Source organism: Caretta caretta, chromosome 6 (assembly GCF_965140235.1).
Source record: "Caretta caretta isolate rCarCar2 chromosome 6, rCarCar1.hap1, whole genome shotgun sequence".
NCBI classification, from domain to species: domain Eukaryota; kingdom Metazoa; phylum Chordata; order Testudines; family Cheloniidae; genus Caretta; species Caretta caretta.
This window is the reverse complement of record NC_134211.1, coordinates 112,449,774-112,466,472: the sequence shown is the minus strand read 5'-3', so window position 1 is coordinate 112,466,472 and position 16,699 is coordinate 112,449,774. Positions and strand designations below refer to the sequence as shown.

Genomic DNA, 16,699 nt, shown 5'->3' with positions numbered 1-16,699 from the left:
AAAATGTTGAAACTATCCTATTTGTACTGTACCTATAACATCTACTGTAACAAGCAATAGCCATTTTCCATATTTCAAAATCCGATCACTGTGCAAAATGTTAGCAGGGACTTCTGTTCAGTAGTCTACATAGTTTTTTGAAATTCTTCTTAGGAAACAATATACAGTGTGTGAGGTATGCTTTAAAACAGTACTCAATTTATTCAATATAACTGAGAAGTTCTGATGATGAAAACTATTTCACAAGTCCAACAAGAACTTGTAAAAATAATCAAAAGTTATAACATTGTCTGTACTGCTTATGGTTAGTTTTCTGAACTGTTTTCTGCATATGTTGCAATACTGCAAAGCTCCTCAAATGAAGAGAAACGACCTGGATATTTAACTAGCTTTAGTGGCTCGTTGAAAAGACTTAGAGATACCTTTTTATTTCAAAATAAAAATGGTTTTACTTCATCTCCTTGCTTTTCTTGGAAAAAGTTAATTCTTAATCAGGGCTGCAGAATAACTTTGTGATTTTGGTATCTTACAGAATCAGCTTTCTGTAGCGGTGAATGAGTCTGAAAACTTGTTCCAGAAGTTATACATTACTTGAGCATTTGAAATTTAAAAAAACAGACATAAAAGTCTCAATTTTAGTTGTTGCCCCAAGCCATCAATATGGGATCATAATAAAGTTGTATTAGACTCAACTGACATGTAGTAACTGTGGCCTCAACTGGCACAATTAGAGCAGAAAAATCAATGAACATGATGCAAAAACCCACTTTTGCTGCAACTGTGACAGGGCTAGATTTGACTCCCACCATCACAGAAGGAAGATTTCTGCACACTTTTGTTACACAAAAAGCTTCTTCCTCCAGATGTTCTTTTCTTTTGTTAGTCTGTCACACCATTAAAAAAGAAAAATTGGCTCCAATTCTAAGTGTCTTTTCACAAAGGCACTATGGAGAAACAGTTCCTCTGCTTATTCTCCTCCTACAGTATACCAGTAAGACATTTCAATAGAATTCCTCAACACGTAGAGAAAGGACAACTGAAGCTTTGAGAAATATTCTTTTACAGATTTCCAGATTAAAAAATAAAGGTTACAATGAAGTTAAGGTTGAGTAGACAAAACAAGAACACATTAGAATTTTTAAAACACTCAAACTTTGAAAAGCTTGAAAATACAAAGAACATTCCAAGTACGAAAAACTAACTGGAAAACAGACTCATGCAATAAAGGTCACTATCTTCTGCCTTCATTTAGTGCTTTGCAAGACAGTCTAAAAAATTTTTTCTTTTTTTCTGAAAGTTTAGTTAACCAAGAGCGCATTTTCCTAAGAGCTTATACTCCTATAACTGCCTATAACTCTAGACATGGAATAGTTTTCCACACACATAGGAACAGGCCTCCCCATACCTTCTGAGCTTTAGAATATTTAGTAACTCATTGGAGACTCTATGACAAACACTGGGAAACGAGAGTGAACCCTCACAAGCATCCTAAGGCGCAGAGAGTATATCTAGGCTACAACCAGAGGCAAGTCAGACATGCAGACTCATGCTAAAGCACTAAAACAGCTGCACTTGGGCTTTAGAGACTGAGCTGCAAGGTTTACACAACTGTTTGTAGCACCTCAGCACAAGCTTAAGTCTGTCGACCTAGGCTCCGAGACTCACTGCCACAGGCTGTGTGGATATATCTGGGGGGGGGGGGGGGGGCGCAATGAGCTTACATCTCATAGTGGCAGCAGCCCTACAAAAAACCTCCTGAAACTAATGAGCATATCAAGTAGGTCCAAAGGAAGGGAGTGAACATCCTCCTGATCACTCATTCTAGCCTCAACATCATGCAACACTCAGGTCTGTAGAAGCAGAGTTCCTTTCCTACAATTCTCAGGAATTCCACAGGGAGAGATGACTGTGTGAGAACAGGGAGACTTTGGTAGGAAGAAGCAAAAGGGGCATATCCTATGATTCCTGAGATCTAAGAGAGGGGATTAACCTGTTGAGCCTTTTGATGGACTTTTTTTTTTCCATTGTCAAATGCCCAAGAAGTTATACTTTGAGCTCTCTCTCTGCAAGAGAAAGTGAAAAGTAATTGAATGTTTACAATTCCAGGACTTGGACATGCTATACTAAGCATTCCAGAATTGACACTCTCTGGTGTAGCTCAAAAAAAACAAAACTAATTTTTTTAATATGATGAAAATTTTGGTCACATGCAATAGACCTTTGCTATGGGAGTCCACTTAAATAGTGGTATCTTTCTATTTTGCCATTTTCTAATTAAAAATGGTAAAGGAGTTTCAAAACTACTTCCTTGTTAGGTCAGGGTATCAAGGCTGAAAAATCTATCACTTAGTGGTCAAACCATCATTCTGCTGCAGTACATAACTAACATGGGCTTCCAAAGAAGGCTAGCCTCAAACAATATGAGATCAACAGCACAGTATTCGCAGTTAGACACAAAGATTTATGAGTATAGTATACTCCCAATTATTGGAACAGCATGGGGGACAGAGATTTTATTCAGGTAACTGGGAGTTTGGATAAGTACAGGAGTGGCAGCAAGCCTTCCGCAGCTCCACTGTCATGGCCCTGCTCATTCACTCCTGTAACAGCAGGCTGCAGAGGGCTCCCTTTGCTGCCACTCCTGCCCTCTCGATTATTGCAGGCACAATGTGGGGTAAGGCTGCGGTTCTGGAGAAGCAGAGACCAACCGCGAGCCAGGACTCTGCCCTGCCAAGTCCACAGCCTTCCTTGAACCTGGAGCCTTCAAGGATCAGGTGTGACCAGCACTGTGGCAGCACAGAAAGCCTGTCACAGCCCTGCTCACTCACTCCCACGACATCAGAGTTGCAGGCTGGCTGGCATCCCCCACAGCTAGGGAGGCAGGCTCATCATCCTCCTCCTCACAGTCCTGGCCGGAGTACCTACTCTATTACCCAAACCTCCCTGTTATCTGAATCCCTTCTTTGCCCCCTACAGTCCGTGTTCCCCCACCCTCAACATGAACTACATATGGGAAAAGGAAGGGATTCAGACAACAGGGAGGAGGTTTGGATAACCTCAAGTAACACGGTATTGGATAAACAGGAGCATACTGAATGGCTGAAAAACTCTATCAGTGCTAACAAACCTGCTACCCACCTTGTGGCTTGTGGAGAACTAACATCTTCTGGCAAAAAAATGTGCTAAGATAACCTCACTCTTGTAAGTAATGGTCTCTCAAGAACCTCACTCTACATGAGCTCCCACCCCATGGCTACGTTTCTCAAATCTGTGCCTGTCTTGGCTCATGATAGTTTTGCCCGAGTACTAGCCCACACCCAGTTCCAGCCCCACAGCGAGGCCAGGCCATCCCCTTCCCCTTCCCCGCTCAGGAGCCTCAGGCGGGCCAGAGGTCCCCGTCTGCTGTACCACGGCAGAGGAAGTTTTCTATTGGCGGGCGCTGATCCCCAGGCCGCTCCCCACCACCTCTCTGCCCAAGGAAAGAGCCGCGGCAGTGGGGCCGGGCCACTCCAGATCCGTGGCAGGGGAATAATCCCGGCCCGGCGGCGGGGTCAAACCACAGCACCGCTCCCGTCCCGTCCCGTCCCCGGGCGGCTCCTACACTCACCCGGCGGCGGGCGGCTCCCACGCGGGGGGCCTGGAGCCGCGGCGGGGGGCAGGCACGGCGGCCTGAGGCTCACCGCCCAGTAACTCGACGTTAGTGACCGTCTTGCCGAGAGTGAACCAGTCACTGATCTGGTCGAGGGTGAGATTCCGCAGCATGGCGGGGCCGGGACCGCAAAGGAAAGGACTAGAGGCTTCCCGCAACAGTTGGCCGGACCACACCTCACGGGGCGCCGGCACGTGCACTCCGCGCGCTCGCCCGGCTCCGCCCAGCCCCGACCCCACCCCCTGCAGCCACGTGCTCACACTGCGCAGCCGCGGCGAGGACGTGAGCTGCTCAGTTTCCCGCGCTGCGTTCAATGAGGTTCCCTTCGCATCGCCTTGGTCCCTCCAAATCCTTCCTGCGGTGCCAAGGATGAGCCCTCACTACAGCGTCCTCCCCTCCCACACCTAGAAGGGCACCAACCGCACCCTCTCCTCCCTGCATCCCAGCCAACCTCTCCCCCATCCCAGGGTAATGCGCCCCTCCCTCCTTGAATCCCAGCAGCCACTGTCAGCAAATCCCCCTAACCACCGCCATAGGTTACACACACCCCATAACCCGTATGACTCCCACCTGGCAAATCCCGCTCCTGCCCGAAGACAAGCCATCCCCCAGACTGCCTGGGGAAGGCCGCGCAGGACACAGGTTGTACAGTGCTCCCTCCCGCAGGAGGGGGCTAAGGGCTGTTGGGGTTCCTCTCCATCGGGGCAATGCAGGGGGGATATTGCGCTGGGTTGAAGTCGCATTGAAGGAATAGCTGGGCGTGCCCCCCCCCCCAGCAAAGGGCTATAGGGGAAGGGCAGGGCCCTGAGCTATTTCCTACACTGGAGGGGGATCTCTCTTAGTCAGCAGGGGGAGCAATGGCGGGCATGGCGCTGAGCGGGCTCTTCCGCAATAGTGGGTGCCGGGGGGACGGCAGAGCACCGAGCGGGCTTTTTGGCAATTGGCAGAGGGCTTAGCGGGTTTCTCCCGGCAGGGGGCGCAACAGAAGACAGGGCGTTGAGAAGCGCGGGTTCCTTTGCAGGGATTGCCGTGCGGGAGGTAGGTCACTGAGCAGGCTGCATGGCAGGGGGGCGCTGTGGGCGAAGGGCGCTGAGGGGTCCTTGCCGGCAGGGGGCGCTGAGGCGAAAGCAGAGCGCACTTTAGCTGGGGTAGCAGGGCCTGCTAGGGTGCCTGTCGCTCCGGTTTCTCTAAGGGGAGGGGCACCGCCGGAGACGTTCTAGGCACTCCTCTCGTTGGCGGTTCTTTTCCCAGCGGCCTGCGCGGCGGTAGCGGCAGTTCCATTCCGTGACCTTCGCCAACGGCCGTGTGTCACCGGTTCCAAGGTGGGTTCGGCCCGGTTGGTCTTGCTGAGGGAGCTTCGGGAGGGCGGGTTCCTCCGGGTCTGCAGCGAGCGCGGCTGCGGCCTTCCTCAGGCGCTGTAAGCCCGGGGGATTCGTGCCGGAGCCGGGTCCGGCTGCCAAGAAGGCCGGGCCACGGAGAGAGGAGAGGAGCTGGCCTGGCCCGGGACAGCCGTGGGGGAAGAAGTCCGGGGGCTGCGCCCTGGCAATGCCGGAGGGAGGGGGAGCGCGGAGATCGGTCGCGTCTGTCCTGCTCCTCGGGGGTGGAGGGCAGCAAGTTAACGCTGTTCGCCTACAGTCTCGAGGTCCCCTCCGTGGTGATGCACGTTCCTCCTTCTCCAGGGTGGGTGGACGGGATGGCAGGTGGGTCTCTTGGGTGAGTCCTTAGCAAAGGCCTTCCCTGCTCTGCAGAGGTGCTTTAGAGCCCAAAGCACTCCTCGAGTGAACAGGCCAGGGCTCGGCGCTGTAGCAGGCACTTAGTAGCCAGAAGCAGATGTAAAAGATGGGCCAATACCTTGTAGGATGCCCGGATCTTACCCGCCGCCCCCCGGGCTCAGTAGCTCAAGGGTGCTGGGATTTTTAGTGTGTTTATTCAGTGGGGATTTCATTTGAGCCTATTGTTAATGCAGTACACATTTGAAGTCATACACTCTGCTTTATTTGGTTGCTAGTGGGCGAAAAAGCATTTTGTCCATATATTTTTCTTTTTTTTCCCTTTTGTATCAGATCCTCTTGTTGCTTTGATAGGTATATATGTCTGCGTTGCCTCCTAATGCTTGTTCTAAGCAGAAACCATTTGAAATGTATGAAGTCTTTCTCATAGTTCTGAATAGCAGCTTTGAAAACACAACACTAGTTTTTTCATTCTGCTTCATATCAGGAAAGGTAACAGATGTAATAGAGCTGTCTCTCCACAGTTCAGGGAAAACATCATTGCATTGCTGTGTATTCAGAAGTTTTTCACATCAGTAAGGGTTAAATGTCCTTTTAAATGAATGCTTACATATTGCCTATTTGTGGTAGCACCATGCTTTGGAGCTTTAGTAATGGATCAGGGCAACATTTTGCTTGGCACTGTAAACAAACAACAAAAAGAAAGATGGTCTCTGCTTCAAAGATGACATTAGTCTCACCTCCTTTTCCCCTTCTCCCACTCCCTCCCCACATACGTGCCAGGAAGAGCCTCCTATTTACTATTAGCAAATAGGTCTGTGGAACCTGGACCTAAAGTCCCTTGCAAACTCTGTCCTTCCTTCTTACAGTTTTCCAGTGCTCTAGCTGCTGTCCTTTATCCATATGTGATTGGTTTAGGTGTGCTGTGTGTATAGTTTCTTAAATGCTTTACATTTCCATAACATTTTACCTTGAGAAGCCTAAAGTATTATACAGTGTGGTTCTCTTATATATCCCCGGATATATATGTCTTTTGGAGTGTTGGGAAGAAGTTATATTAAAATATCTCAGGTTTTCACAAAAATATTTGTAAATATCAAATCTGTGGACAGAACGAGTATTAAACATGTTGATAGATTGCTTGATGCTTGGCCATGTCTCAAAGATAGAGTGCTTGGAGTAATGGTGTTGGTTTTAATCTTCTCCAAACTGTCTGTCAGATGGTATTTTCAGCAGCCTCCTATAACTATATATATTCTGTTTTTCTGAGTAAAGGTGAACGTGCCATGTTGAGAGGAAATGTTAGACTCTTAATAAATAAATTTAATTAAATAAAGCTCAGTAGAACAGGGATGGGCATCTGTTGTTCTGGACAATGTTCTTGCTCCATCTCCCCTCTCGACTATTTTTAAGTAAATCTAGGTAAGACCCTTTGCTCTTTCACTTTGGCTTGGGGTAAGGGGAGGAGGAGGATCTTGATTATTCTTAATTTAAAATTACTTCCTCCCAGTCCCCCAAAAATCCTTGTTACCCAGATATAACAATATTACAGTATAGGAAAATGGGGGTGTAAGGATCAGTTTCACCGTTAGGACCTTGTCTTCACTAGTATTTTTCCTTGAGTTAGCTAATTTGAATTAAGAACACACCTCTTTTCCCTGTGAAGGCAAGCCCGTTGTGACTCATGGTGGCTATTAGGTGGCCTGTGCGAAATATTTGGTCTTAGCCCAGTTTCTAGTGATAGAGGTGTCTATGTTGCAAACACTGCCTCAGTATAGAGTGAATTTTCAGAAAATTTGCAATTCTTAATTTCACTAATTTAACATTAATTTTAAAATGTGTCCTATAAGAAACTTAGCATGTTAGTATTTTCTTTGTTCCAAACAGGCCCGCCAACAGAAATTCCAGGTGCCAGGCTGGGGGGGGTGGGGCCTGGGGCGAAAGTGACGAATCTGTCACTTCCAGGACCACCCACATCAGCCCGCAGAGCCTGGTGCTGTCTCTTGCACTTAGGCGCCTTGAGGCCTATCCAGGCGATTTAAAAGGGCCCAGGGCTCCTGGCCGCTGCCACTCCTGCATCACCCGCACCCCTTGGCAGCTTCCCCCTACAGTCACCGCCCCCCCCCCCCCCCCCCGGTCAGGGAGCCTGGTTCCAAGTGAGTTTGATCTTAATCAAGGATTAAAACTCTTCAAACTTTACTTTACATGTAGTTAAAATTCATTGGAATCTGTACATAAGTTATATTTGAAGAAACTGGAATGTAAATAAGATGTTGTTACCAACTATTTATGTCACTAGTTATGATTACATATTGACAGTATCAGATCAAAAGTTCAGGTAACTTCTAAATGGTATTGTGATATCCGAGGTAACTCAGTGAATCATCACACTTTGTCTAATTTGTAAGCAACAATTCTGTTGGTTTCAATGAGTCGTGAGCAGCCTTAGGATAAGTGGACATGTGTCGAGAGCTCTCAGTGGTAATTACTTGACCCATTATCATTATTCATCATTATTTTTATTGTGGTAGCACCCAGCAGCCTTTTGTAACCTTAGCTCTGAATTTTCTGGGTTTGTAATGTTTGGTTTGGGGATAATTACTACGTTGTTCTACTTTTTTTTTTTACCTTTGTTGTTGATATGTACTCTTGACCTTGATTCCATCTAATACAGTTTTTTGGTTGGCAATAGAGAACTTCGGTTCCCAGAGGTCTGTATATATGTGCACTTTTCACAAACATTAATTTAATATAATACATTTTAAAATAAAAACATAGGAAATTAAACTAAATTCAGCTTCGGGATAGGGATGTAGAAGTTTAACTGGTTAACCAATAAGCATCAATCTTATCGGTTTCGGTTAACAATTAAACTCTGCCGCCGCCCAGCATCCTGCACCCAGGACTCCGCTGCTGGCATGCAGCTGGGATGCGGGGTTGGCAGCCAAGGCACCATGTAAAACCCTATATGAACTGCTTAACGGTTAACCGTTTAAGTGATAGAATTTTAATAGGTTAAACGGTTATTATTTTTAAACCCTATTTAGGGATACGATTAAATGTTTCCTTTAACTATAAAGTTCCTTATTTATTTTTTCCTGATTCAAGAGGCAACAAATACTTTCTTTATTCATGTAAAACATCAGGTGAGGCTGTAATAGCAAAATTCATCATCATGACCTTTTTTTCTTTTTTTTTCTTTTTAATAACTTTCAGATGTTACAATATTTTAGTAGGACATGGAGCAACATGAGGATTTATTACACTAAGGTTTACCAGGAAATATGGGTTGGGCTGGCCTTAACCACCTATGCCTATTACAAAATTTCCTTTGGTGGTAAGTTAAATTGTTTCAATCTTAGCTTTAGTGTACTTTATTTGAAGCCTTTGTTGTAAATAAAACTGTTTAAATTAATTGTCTGGAAATGCCCAAATATTTTATTTAAAATAATCAGCAGTTGCTTTATCACCTCACTAAGTCCAGACACTAGAAAAGGTTTACTGAGAAAGCTATACCAGCAAACCTCCTCATGCAGATACAGTTTATATCAGCAAAAAAAAAAAGTGCTTATGTACAAAAAAACCTTCATTCAAAAATAAAACAATGTAAAACTTTAGAGCCTACAAGTCCACTCAGTCCTATTTCTTGTTCAGCCAGTCGCTCAGACAAACAAGTTTATTTACATTTGCAGGAGATACTGCTGCCTGCTTCTTGTTCACAATGTCACCTGAAAGTGAGAACAGGTGTTCACATGGCACTGTTGTAGCCAGTGTCGCAAAATATTTACGTGTCAGATGCGCTAAAGATTGATATGTCTGTTCATGTTTCAGCGACCATTCCAGGGGACATGCGTCCATGCTGATGATGAGTTCTGCTCAATAACAATCCAAAGCAATGCCGACCAACGCATGTTCATTTTCATCATCTGAGTCAGATGCCACCAGCCAAAGATTGATTTTCTTTTTTGCTGGTTCGGGTTCTGTAGTTTCCGCATTGGAGTGTTGCTCTTTTAAGACTTCTGAAAGCATGCTCCACACCTCATCCCTCCCAGATTTTGGAAAGCGCTTCAGGTTCTTAAACCTTGGGTTGAGTGCTGTAGCCACCTTTAGAAATCTCACATTGGTACCTTCTTTGCATTTTTCTTTGCATCATCTCTTCAGTGAAAGTGTTCTTAAAATGAACAACATGTGCTGGGTCATCATCCGAGACTGCTATAACATGAAATATGTGGCAGAATGTGGGTAAAACGGCAGGGGACATACAATTCTCCCTCAAGGAGTTCAGTCACAAATTTAATTAATGCGCTATTTTTTTAACGACTGTCATCAGCATGGAAACATGTCCTCTGGAATGGTAGCCAAAGCATGAAGGAGCATACACATTGTAATACAGGAGGGCCAGGGAGCAGTGTTAGAGGGGAAATATATAAGCCCTAGGCGTGGTTCCCTTTAGACTAGGGAGGGTTGCTACAGGTTAATTGGAGCACCTGTTGTCAATTAAGGCCCTGTCAGGAACCTAATAAACCCCCCTACTTCAGGCAGTCAGAGAAGGAGGAGGAAGGAGAGAGGACGGGAGCCTGGAGGTGTGTTGTGAGATTTGGAAGACCAGAAAACTGAAGTATGGGAGACCCTGGCCCAGCAGGACAGGGAGACTCCCTTCCCCCAGCGTCTAAGGACCGAGGGTAACCCCACCTAAGGGAGACAAGGGTAAGAAACCCGCAGAGGGGTTGAGAGGGGTTGGGACTCAGAGCGAGGAGCAAACCCAGACCTCTCGCCCGCTTCCTTCCTCTATCGCCTTCCTGGGCCACTAGCAGGGCCTTCGGTGCCCAAGAGCACTGGCAAGGGATGGCGTCTTAGCCCCTTCCCCAAGAAAAGCGCAGGACCCACCATATGAACATCAGCCACCTTGTCACAACTTGTTTACCATATCTGGCGTGTAATTGCCTTGCAATGCCAGCTATGAAAGTGCCATGCAAATGCCTGTTCTCACTTTCTGGTGACATTGTAAATAAGAAGAGGGCAGCATTATCTCCTGTAAATGTAAACAAACTTGTTTGTCTTAGCGATTGGCTGAACGAGAAGTAGGACTGAGTGCACTTGTAGGCTCTAAAGTTTTACATTTTTATTTTTGAGTGCAGTTACGTAACAAATCTACATTTGTAAGTTGCACTTCCACGATAAAGAGATTGCACTATAGTACTTGTATGAGGTGAATTGAAAAATATTATTTTATCATTTTTACAGTGCAAATATTTGTAATCAAAAATAAATATACACTTTGATGTAAATTACAACACAGAATACAATATATATGAAAATGTAGAAAAACATCCAAAATATTTAATACATTTCAATTGATATTCTGTTGTTTAACAGTGCAATTAAAACTGCGATTAATCATGATTAACTTTTGAGTTAATCGTGTGAGTTAACTCAGATTAATCAACAGTCCTAGTATTAATGAATTTGGGCGAGGGTTATTCACCTCCAGTATCACAGCAGATATTTTGAACAAGTGGTAATTTGGTGCTAGTAAAGCAAATTTCACAGAAAAACTGCAGGTTTGCAAACCACTCCGAGGTGTTGTGTAAAAATGTGTATCTTTAATATCCCAGATCCTGGGGTCTGGCTAAAATGCACCCAGCCCAACGCAGGAGGGTACTACAAAGTTGGTTTTAAGCTCACTTTTGCATTTCCCTAATTTTCAGTCTGGTTTGTATTGTGCTGGCCCCCTAAAGACACTTCGTGTGCCAACTGCTAATAGCCGTAAAGGGCTAGAAAGTGCAGACAAGGATGAGAGCATAGAGGATATCCGACCACAGTTCCATTCCTGCCAGAGGCAGAGTGCAGTAGGAACTACTATGCTGGTTTTACGCTGTTAGCTCTACACCTTTGCACTAGGAAAAACTTCATTGTGGTCAGATAAACCAACAGTATGGCCCAAAGTAATCACATGTCACCAGAGAATCTATAAATGTCTCTGGGATAAATGTCTCTAAATGTACAGCACATGAGTATACAAACTTGTGCAATCTTCTCCTCTTGGTAACTTGTGAACTTACAGTTAGAAGTCTTAATGTGTATAAATATGTATTTTTAAAAGCCTTAATTTATGGTCCCCATAATTCTTCCAGAAACACTCCTTGCATCTCAAAGATTTAACAGCAGGCTATAATGAGATCTTATAACACTTTATTATATTTATTTAAAAAATTACAATATATCCTGATTTTTTTAAACAGCTTGTTTTAATAGTTACTTTAACAAAGTATTTTTTGCAACAAGCTTAACTTTTCAGAACTTCAGAGTAGCAGCTGTGTTAGTCTGTATTCGCAAAAAGAAAAGGAGTACTAGTGGCACCTTAGAGACTAACATTTATTTGAGCATAAGCTTTCGTGAGCTACAGCTCACTTGTACATTTCCTGTCATCACTGAAAATTGGTCCAAGTTTGGTTGCTTACTAGTTTTTCAAGATCTTAAAACTTGAAATGAAAGTGAAAAATGCAAAGCTAAATTTTGTACCTTTTCAATTTTTCTTCTGTTTCTAGGTAAAAAAGCAGTGGCAGACAGTAAGTATTTGTATTATACAGCAGAGTATTCTATAGTTTATTTTAACTGTGAATAAGATTTAAAGCAAATAGACCAACATATTAATTTTTAATTTAAATTTAGTTTGTTTTTATATTATGGATATTGCAAAGTAGACCTTAAAGGGAACCTTCAGTTTTTGTTACAGTTCTCTCTATTACTCTGATATCATTGTCAGAGTGTTTACAACCCTGGTAACGTAGCAGTACATTTGTAAAATGCTCCACTTTTCATTGATATTTTTTCCCTTTGTGTAATAAATTAAGTTAATCTCTGCCACAGAACAGTAGTGGAGTTCAGGAGCGTAACTTTTTAAATAAGAGTTCTAAAAGATATATTCAATGGGCTTAACCATTTTATAGAGGGTTTTTAATCTAACCAGGTAGACCTTAAGTTTAACAAGGTTACCATTTTTAGCTATCAACAAACTAGTTCATTTTAACTTACTGATTCCATATTAAACTTTTACAAAAAAATAAAATAAAATAAGATTTTTAAGTATATCATTGCTTGTGGCTATTTTAAAGTCATAATTTTCTTATTTCTCTTCTGCTAATATAATTGTTCTATTTCAGTTCTGACTGCAAAGATAGACAATTTACTTGCTCCAAATTGAGTCAATTTTGTACATAAAGATATGTTATCTAACCTTACAGTTAAAATGAAAATACCTCCCATTGCACTGTACGGCAATAACTATTTACCCCACATAAAGATATCCTGAGTTTAGAGGTAACTTTTTCCCCTGTGAAATCATATTTAATCAATAAAATTGATGATGTAAATGTTAAAATATTAGGCTACACTTGTAGATATGAAGAATTTTCAAATACTTTGACATATTGATTCATCTAATTTTTGGATATTCATAGCTGTGGATACTTAACTGTATCTGTCCTGAATTTCAGACTTCTAACTTATATTACTTTAATTTTTGAACAATCTAAATTGTGTTTTTGTTTCAGAATCCTCTGTTCCTGGCCATCATTAAATGGCTCTTCACTGGGTATGCATTCCATGACCTGTCATCTCTGCTATAAATGAAGCAAGCTACCATCATAGGGAAGTTAGTTGGACCGCATAAGCATTGTACAGTCCTATAACTGTATATAATCCACTGTACTGCATAGGAGGAATAAATGTGTTGAGCAAGAAGTATTCTGGAGTGTATTTTAATACTCTAACTTAAATTTAAGAACATTGTTAATATCTTTTTGCTCTGTACAGTTTCATAAGAACTTTCATGTTACCACAAACTGTATCAAAAGAGCACATCGAAGTAAATACTATGTTGCTAAACTAAATATATTGTAGTAGAACAGGTCGGAACTTAAAAACAAACAATTTGGTTGAATTTTTTACTTTTTTTTTGTCAAAATATCTCAGTGTATTCAACATTTTCCATGTGTGAATTTTTATTGCTACTGTGAAACCTCTGATTGGTCAGCTTAGTTGTATGGTGGGATTTTTTTCAAAGTTTAGATGCAATTTTTCTTTTAAAAATCAATTTTTAAATTTAAAAAAATATTTTTGATAATTCTGCAGAAAAATTAGACACCAAAAGCCGTACTGTTACAAAAATGTCACAGAAAATGCCTCTGAAATTTCTGCATAATTTCCACCCTTTTTTTGCCTCTATTCAAAAGATAACTTAGACATTAACTTGTAGTGACACAGTTCTGTTCAGAATAGAGAACATTTAATAGAACTAGTGGATTATCACGGTTCAGATGTTCATCCCCTTTGTTATAGGAGCAATTGCAAGATGCTACACTGAACAGGCTTATAAAATTAATAATTGTTTCCGTTAGAAAATAGTACTTAATGGTATTATCAAATAAGAAAATCTTTTTCAAGGTGTACCCTACATTATTCTCGCTTGTGGGCATTATAGGAGTTGGAAATTTTTAGAAAAGTGATGCCCACTAGGTGCCACAGGGATTTCATCTCACAGCACTGAGCATTTGGGACATGTTAGATAAGGCAGGTGTACCCCTGACTGCCCCTGTTCTTTTTGTTGAACCTCCAAGTCTGAGGGGGTGACTTTCAAAGGAACAGAGAGCAACTAGTTGCCTATCTCCCATTGGTAATTAATGCAAACTGGGCAGCCAACTGCCACTTATGCCTCTGAAAATCAGCTCTGCATTACCTCAGAATTCTGAGGAAAATAAGATGATGAGCTGTTAGTGTCAAATATATGCATTGCTCATCTTTGTGTTCATTGTCTCTGCAAACAAGATATATTTTATTTGGATACAAACTTGAATATCTACAAGCATTGTAGATGCAATACGCATTTAACTGACTTCTAACATTTTCCCCTCTTCCAACAAAATTATGTTTGTTAAAAGTAGCCATGTGTTATACATATTACATGGGATGGAACACTAGTAGCATTTGAGGGCAATCCAGTATCTTGGTGACTGACTTACTCAAAGTAAAAAGTAATATATTTTATTTGAATAAAAGCTTGGCTATATTAGAGGGGACTGTCAGGACCTAAATTATACAGTGACTTTCTGAGAAGATATATACTCAGCACATACACATCGAATATTAAATCTGTGGCATTACTGGTACTGCAGCTTACAAGCAACATTTCAGTCTCTTACATGTAGCGTTCTGTTTAAGCACTGGAAGTAGGCATTACTGATCTAATAAAAGGCTTAAGTCATGAGTATGTTCTGATTGCATTTTAGCTGGTTCAGGGTATTTCAGTGGACTTAAACAGAGTACTACTTTTTCATTTGCTTTGCTTTGCTTTGCTCTGCTCTGCCTATACTACCCATAAGGATTTTGATTAATGTAACCTCTGAAAATGTATGTGGGTTGGGTAAGTGGTGCTGCAACTGTCTCCCTTTAGTAACTGGCCCCAGCAAATGCAACAGCTTGTTACCTATTCACGGTTAAAGGAGTTTTTCATTTATTCAAAAATCATCTTCTTAATATTGAAAGTTCCAGGTTCATTTCCCTCTGATAACCATGACATCTCCATATGTGATACATATTTGCTATGATAACTTTGCATTTGAATAATTAGAGCTTGATAAATTCACTCACTAAGGCACATGAGAAACTTTGCCTGGAAAGTGTGGTGACCTAAATAATCTGTTTTTGCAGAATTTAAAGTTGTGTTTTTCTTCTAAAAACAAAACAAACAACAACCCTGCAACCTTAGCCCTCATGATTGTAAAGATACATTCATTTCACTTTTGGACGGTTAAGTCAATTTGGTGTCATAGCTGAGTCTGCAGGCTGCTCCACTGATATTTCTGATAGTTTTGCCAAGCATTAGCAACTGAAATTAACACAACTTTACTAAAAGAAAAGGAGTACTTGTGTACTCTTAGAGACTAACCAATTTATTTGAGCATAAGCTTTCGTGAGCTACAGCTCACTTCATCGGATGCATACTGTGGAAAGTGTAGAAGATCTTTTTATATACACACAAAGCATGAAAAAATACCTCCTCCCACCCCACTCTCCTGCTGGTAATAGCTTATCTAAAGTGATCACTCTCCTTACAATGTGTATGATAATCAAGTTGGGCCATTTCCAGCACAAATCCAGGATTTCTCACACACACACCCCCCACACACACACAAACGCACTCTCCTGCTGGTAATAGCTTATCTAAAGTGACCACTCTCCTTACAATGTGTTTGATAATCAAGGTGGGCCATTTCGAGCACAAATCCAGGGTTTAACAAGAACGTCTGGGGGGGGGGTAGGAAAAAACAAGGGGAGATAGGCTTGAATAGAGACTGGGAGTGGCTAAGTCATTATGCAAGGTAACCTAAGTTAATTCTATCCAATTTGCAAATGAATTCCAATTCAACAGTCTCTCGCTGGAGTCTGGATTTGAAGTTTTTTTGTTGAAAAATTGCAACTTTCATGTCTGTAATCGCGTGACCAGAGAGATTGAAGTGTTCTCCGACTGGTTTATGAATGTTATAATTCTTGACATCTGATTTGTGTCCATTTATTCTTTTACATAGAGACTGTCCAGTTTGACCAATGTACATGGCAGAGGGGCATTGCTGGCACATGATGGCATATATCACATTGGTGGATGTGCAGGTGAACGAGCCTCTGATACTGTGGCTGATGTTATTAGGCCCTGTGATGGTGTCCCCTGAATAGATATGTGGGCACAGTTGGCAATGGGCTTTGTTGCAAGGATAGGTTCCTGGGTTAGTGGTTCTGTTGTGTGGTATGTGGTTGCTGGTGAGTATTTGCTTCAGGTTGGGGGGCTGTCTGTAGGCAAGGACTGGCCTGTCTCCCAAGATTTGTGAGAGTGTTGGGTCATCCTTCAGGATAGGTTGTAGATCCTTAATAATGCGTTGGAGGGGTTTTAGTTGGGGGCTGAAGGTGACGGCTAGTGGTGTTCTGTTATTTTCTTTGTTAGGCCTGTCCTGTAGTAGGTGACTTCTGGGAACTCTTCTGGCTCTATCAATCTGTTTCTTCACTTCTCAGGTGGGTACTGTAGTTGTAAGAATGCTTGATAGAGATCTTGTAGGTGTCTGTCTCTGTCTGAGGGGTTGGAGCAAATGCGGTTGTATCGCAGAGCTTGGCTGTAGACAATGGATCGTGTGGTGTGGTCAGGGTGAAAGCTGGAGGCATGTAGGTAGGAATAGCAGTCAGTAGGTTTCCAGTATAGGGTGGTGTTTATGTGACCATCGTTTATTAGCACTGTAGTGTCCAGGAAGTGGATCTCTTGTGTGGACTGGAC

General features: G+C 42.5%; 1 protein-coding gene and 1 long non-coding RNA gene across 4 annotated transcripts in view; one reads left to right on the top strand and one right to left on the bottom strand.

Annotated features, from left to right (window-relative positions):
- Window positions 1-4,674, bottom strand: part of TDRD9 (tudor domain containing 9) — a 164,265-nt gene extending 159,591 nt beyond the window's left edge. For 2 of the 3 annotated variants that reach the window (XM_075129909.1, XM_075129910.1), the window contains exon 1: window positions 4,220-4,674. In XM_075129909.1, the coding sequence (XP_074986010.1) occupies window positions 4,220-4,392 (173 nt within the window). In that variant the 5' untranslated portion in view covers window positions 4,393-4,674. Of the gene's footprint in view, window positions 1-3,607; window positions 3,843-4,219 lie in introns of those variants that run through there. The other variant, XM_048855410.2, reaches the window with a different exon arrangement.
- A 151-nt stretch (window positions 4,675-4,825) lies between these two features.
- On the top strand, window positions 4,826-8,720 carry LOC142072594 (uncharacterized). Its single transcript, XR_012669088.1, has 2 exons — window positions 4,826-4,971; window positions 8,596-8,720. It is a non-coding gene; the product is annotated as an uncharacterized LOC142072594 (long non-coding RNA).
- The last annotated feature ends 7,979 nt before the right edge of the window (window positions 8,721-16,699 follow it).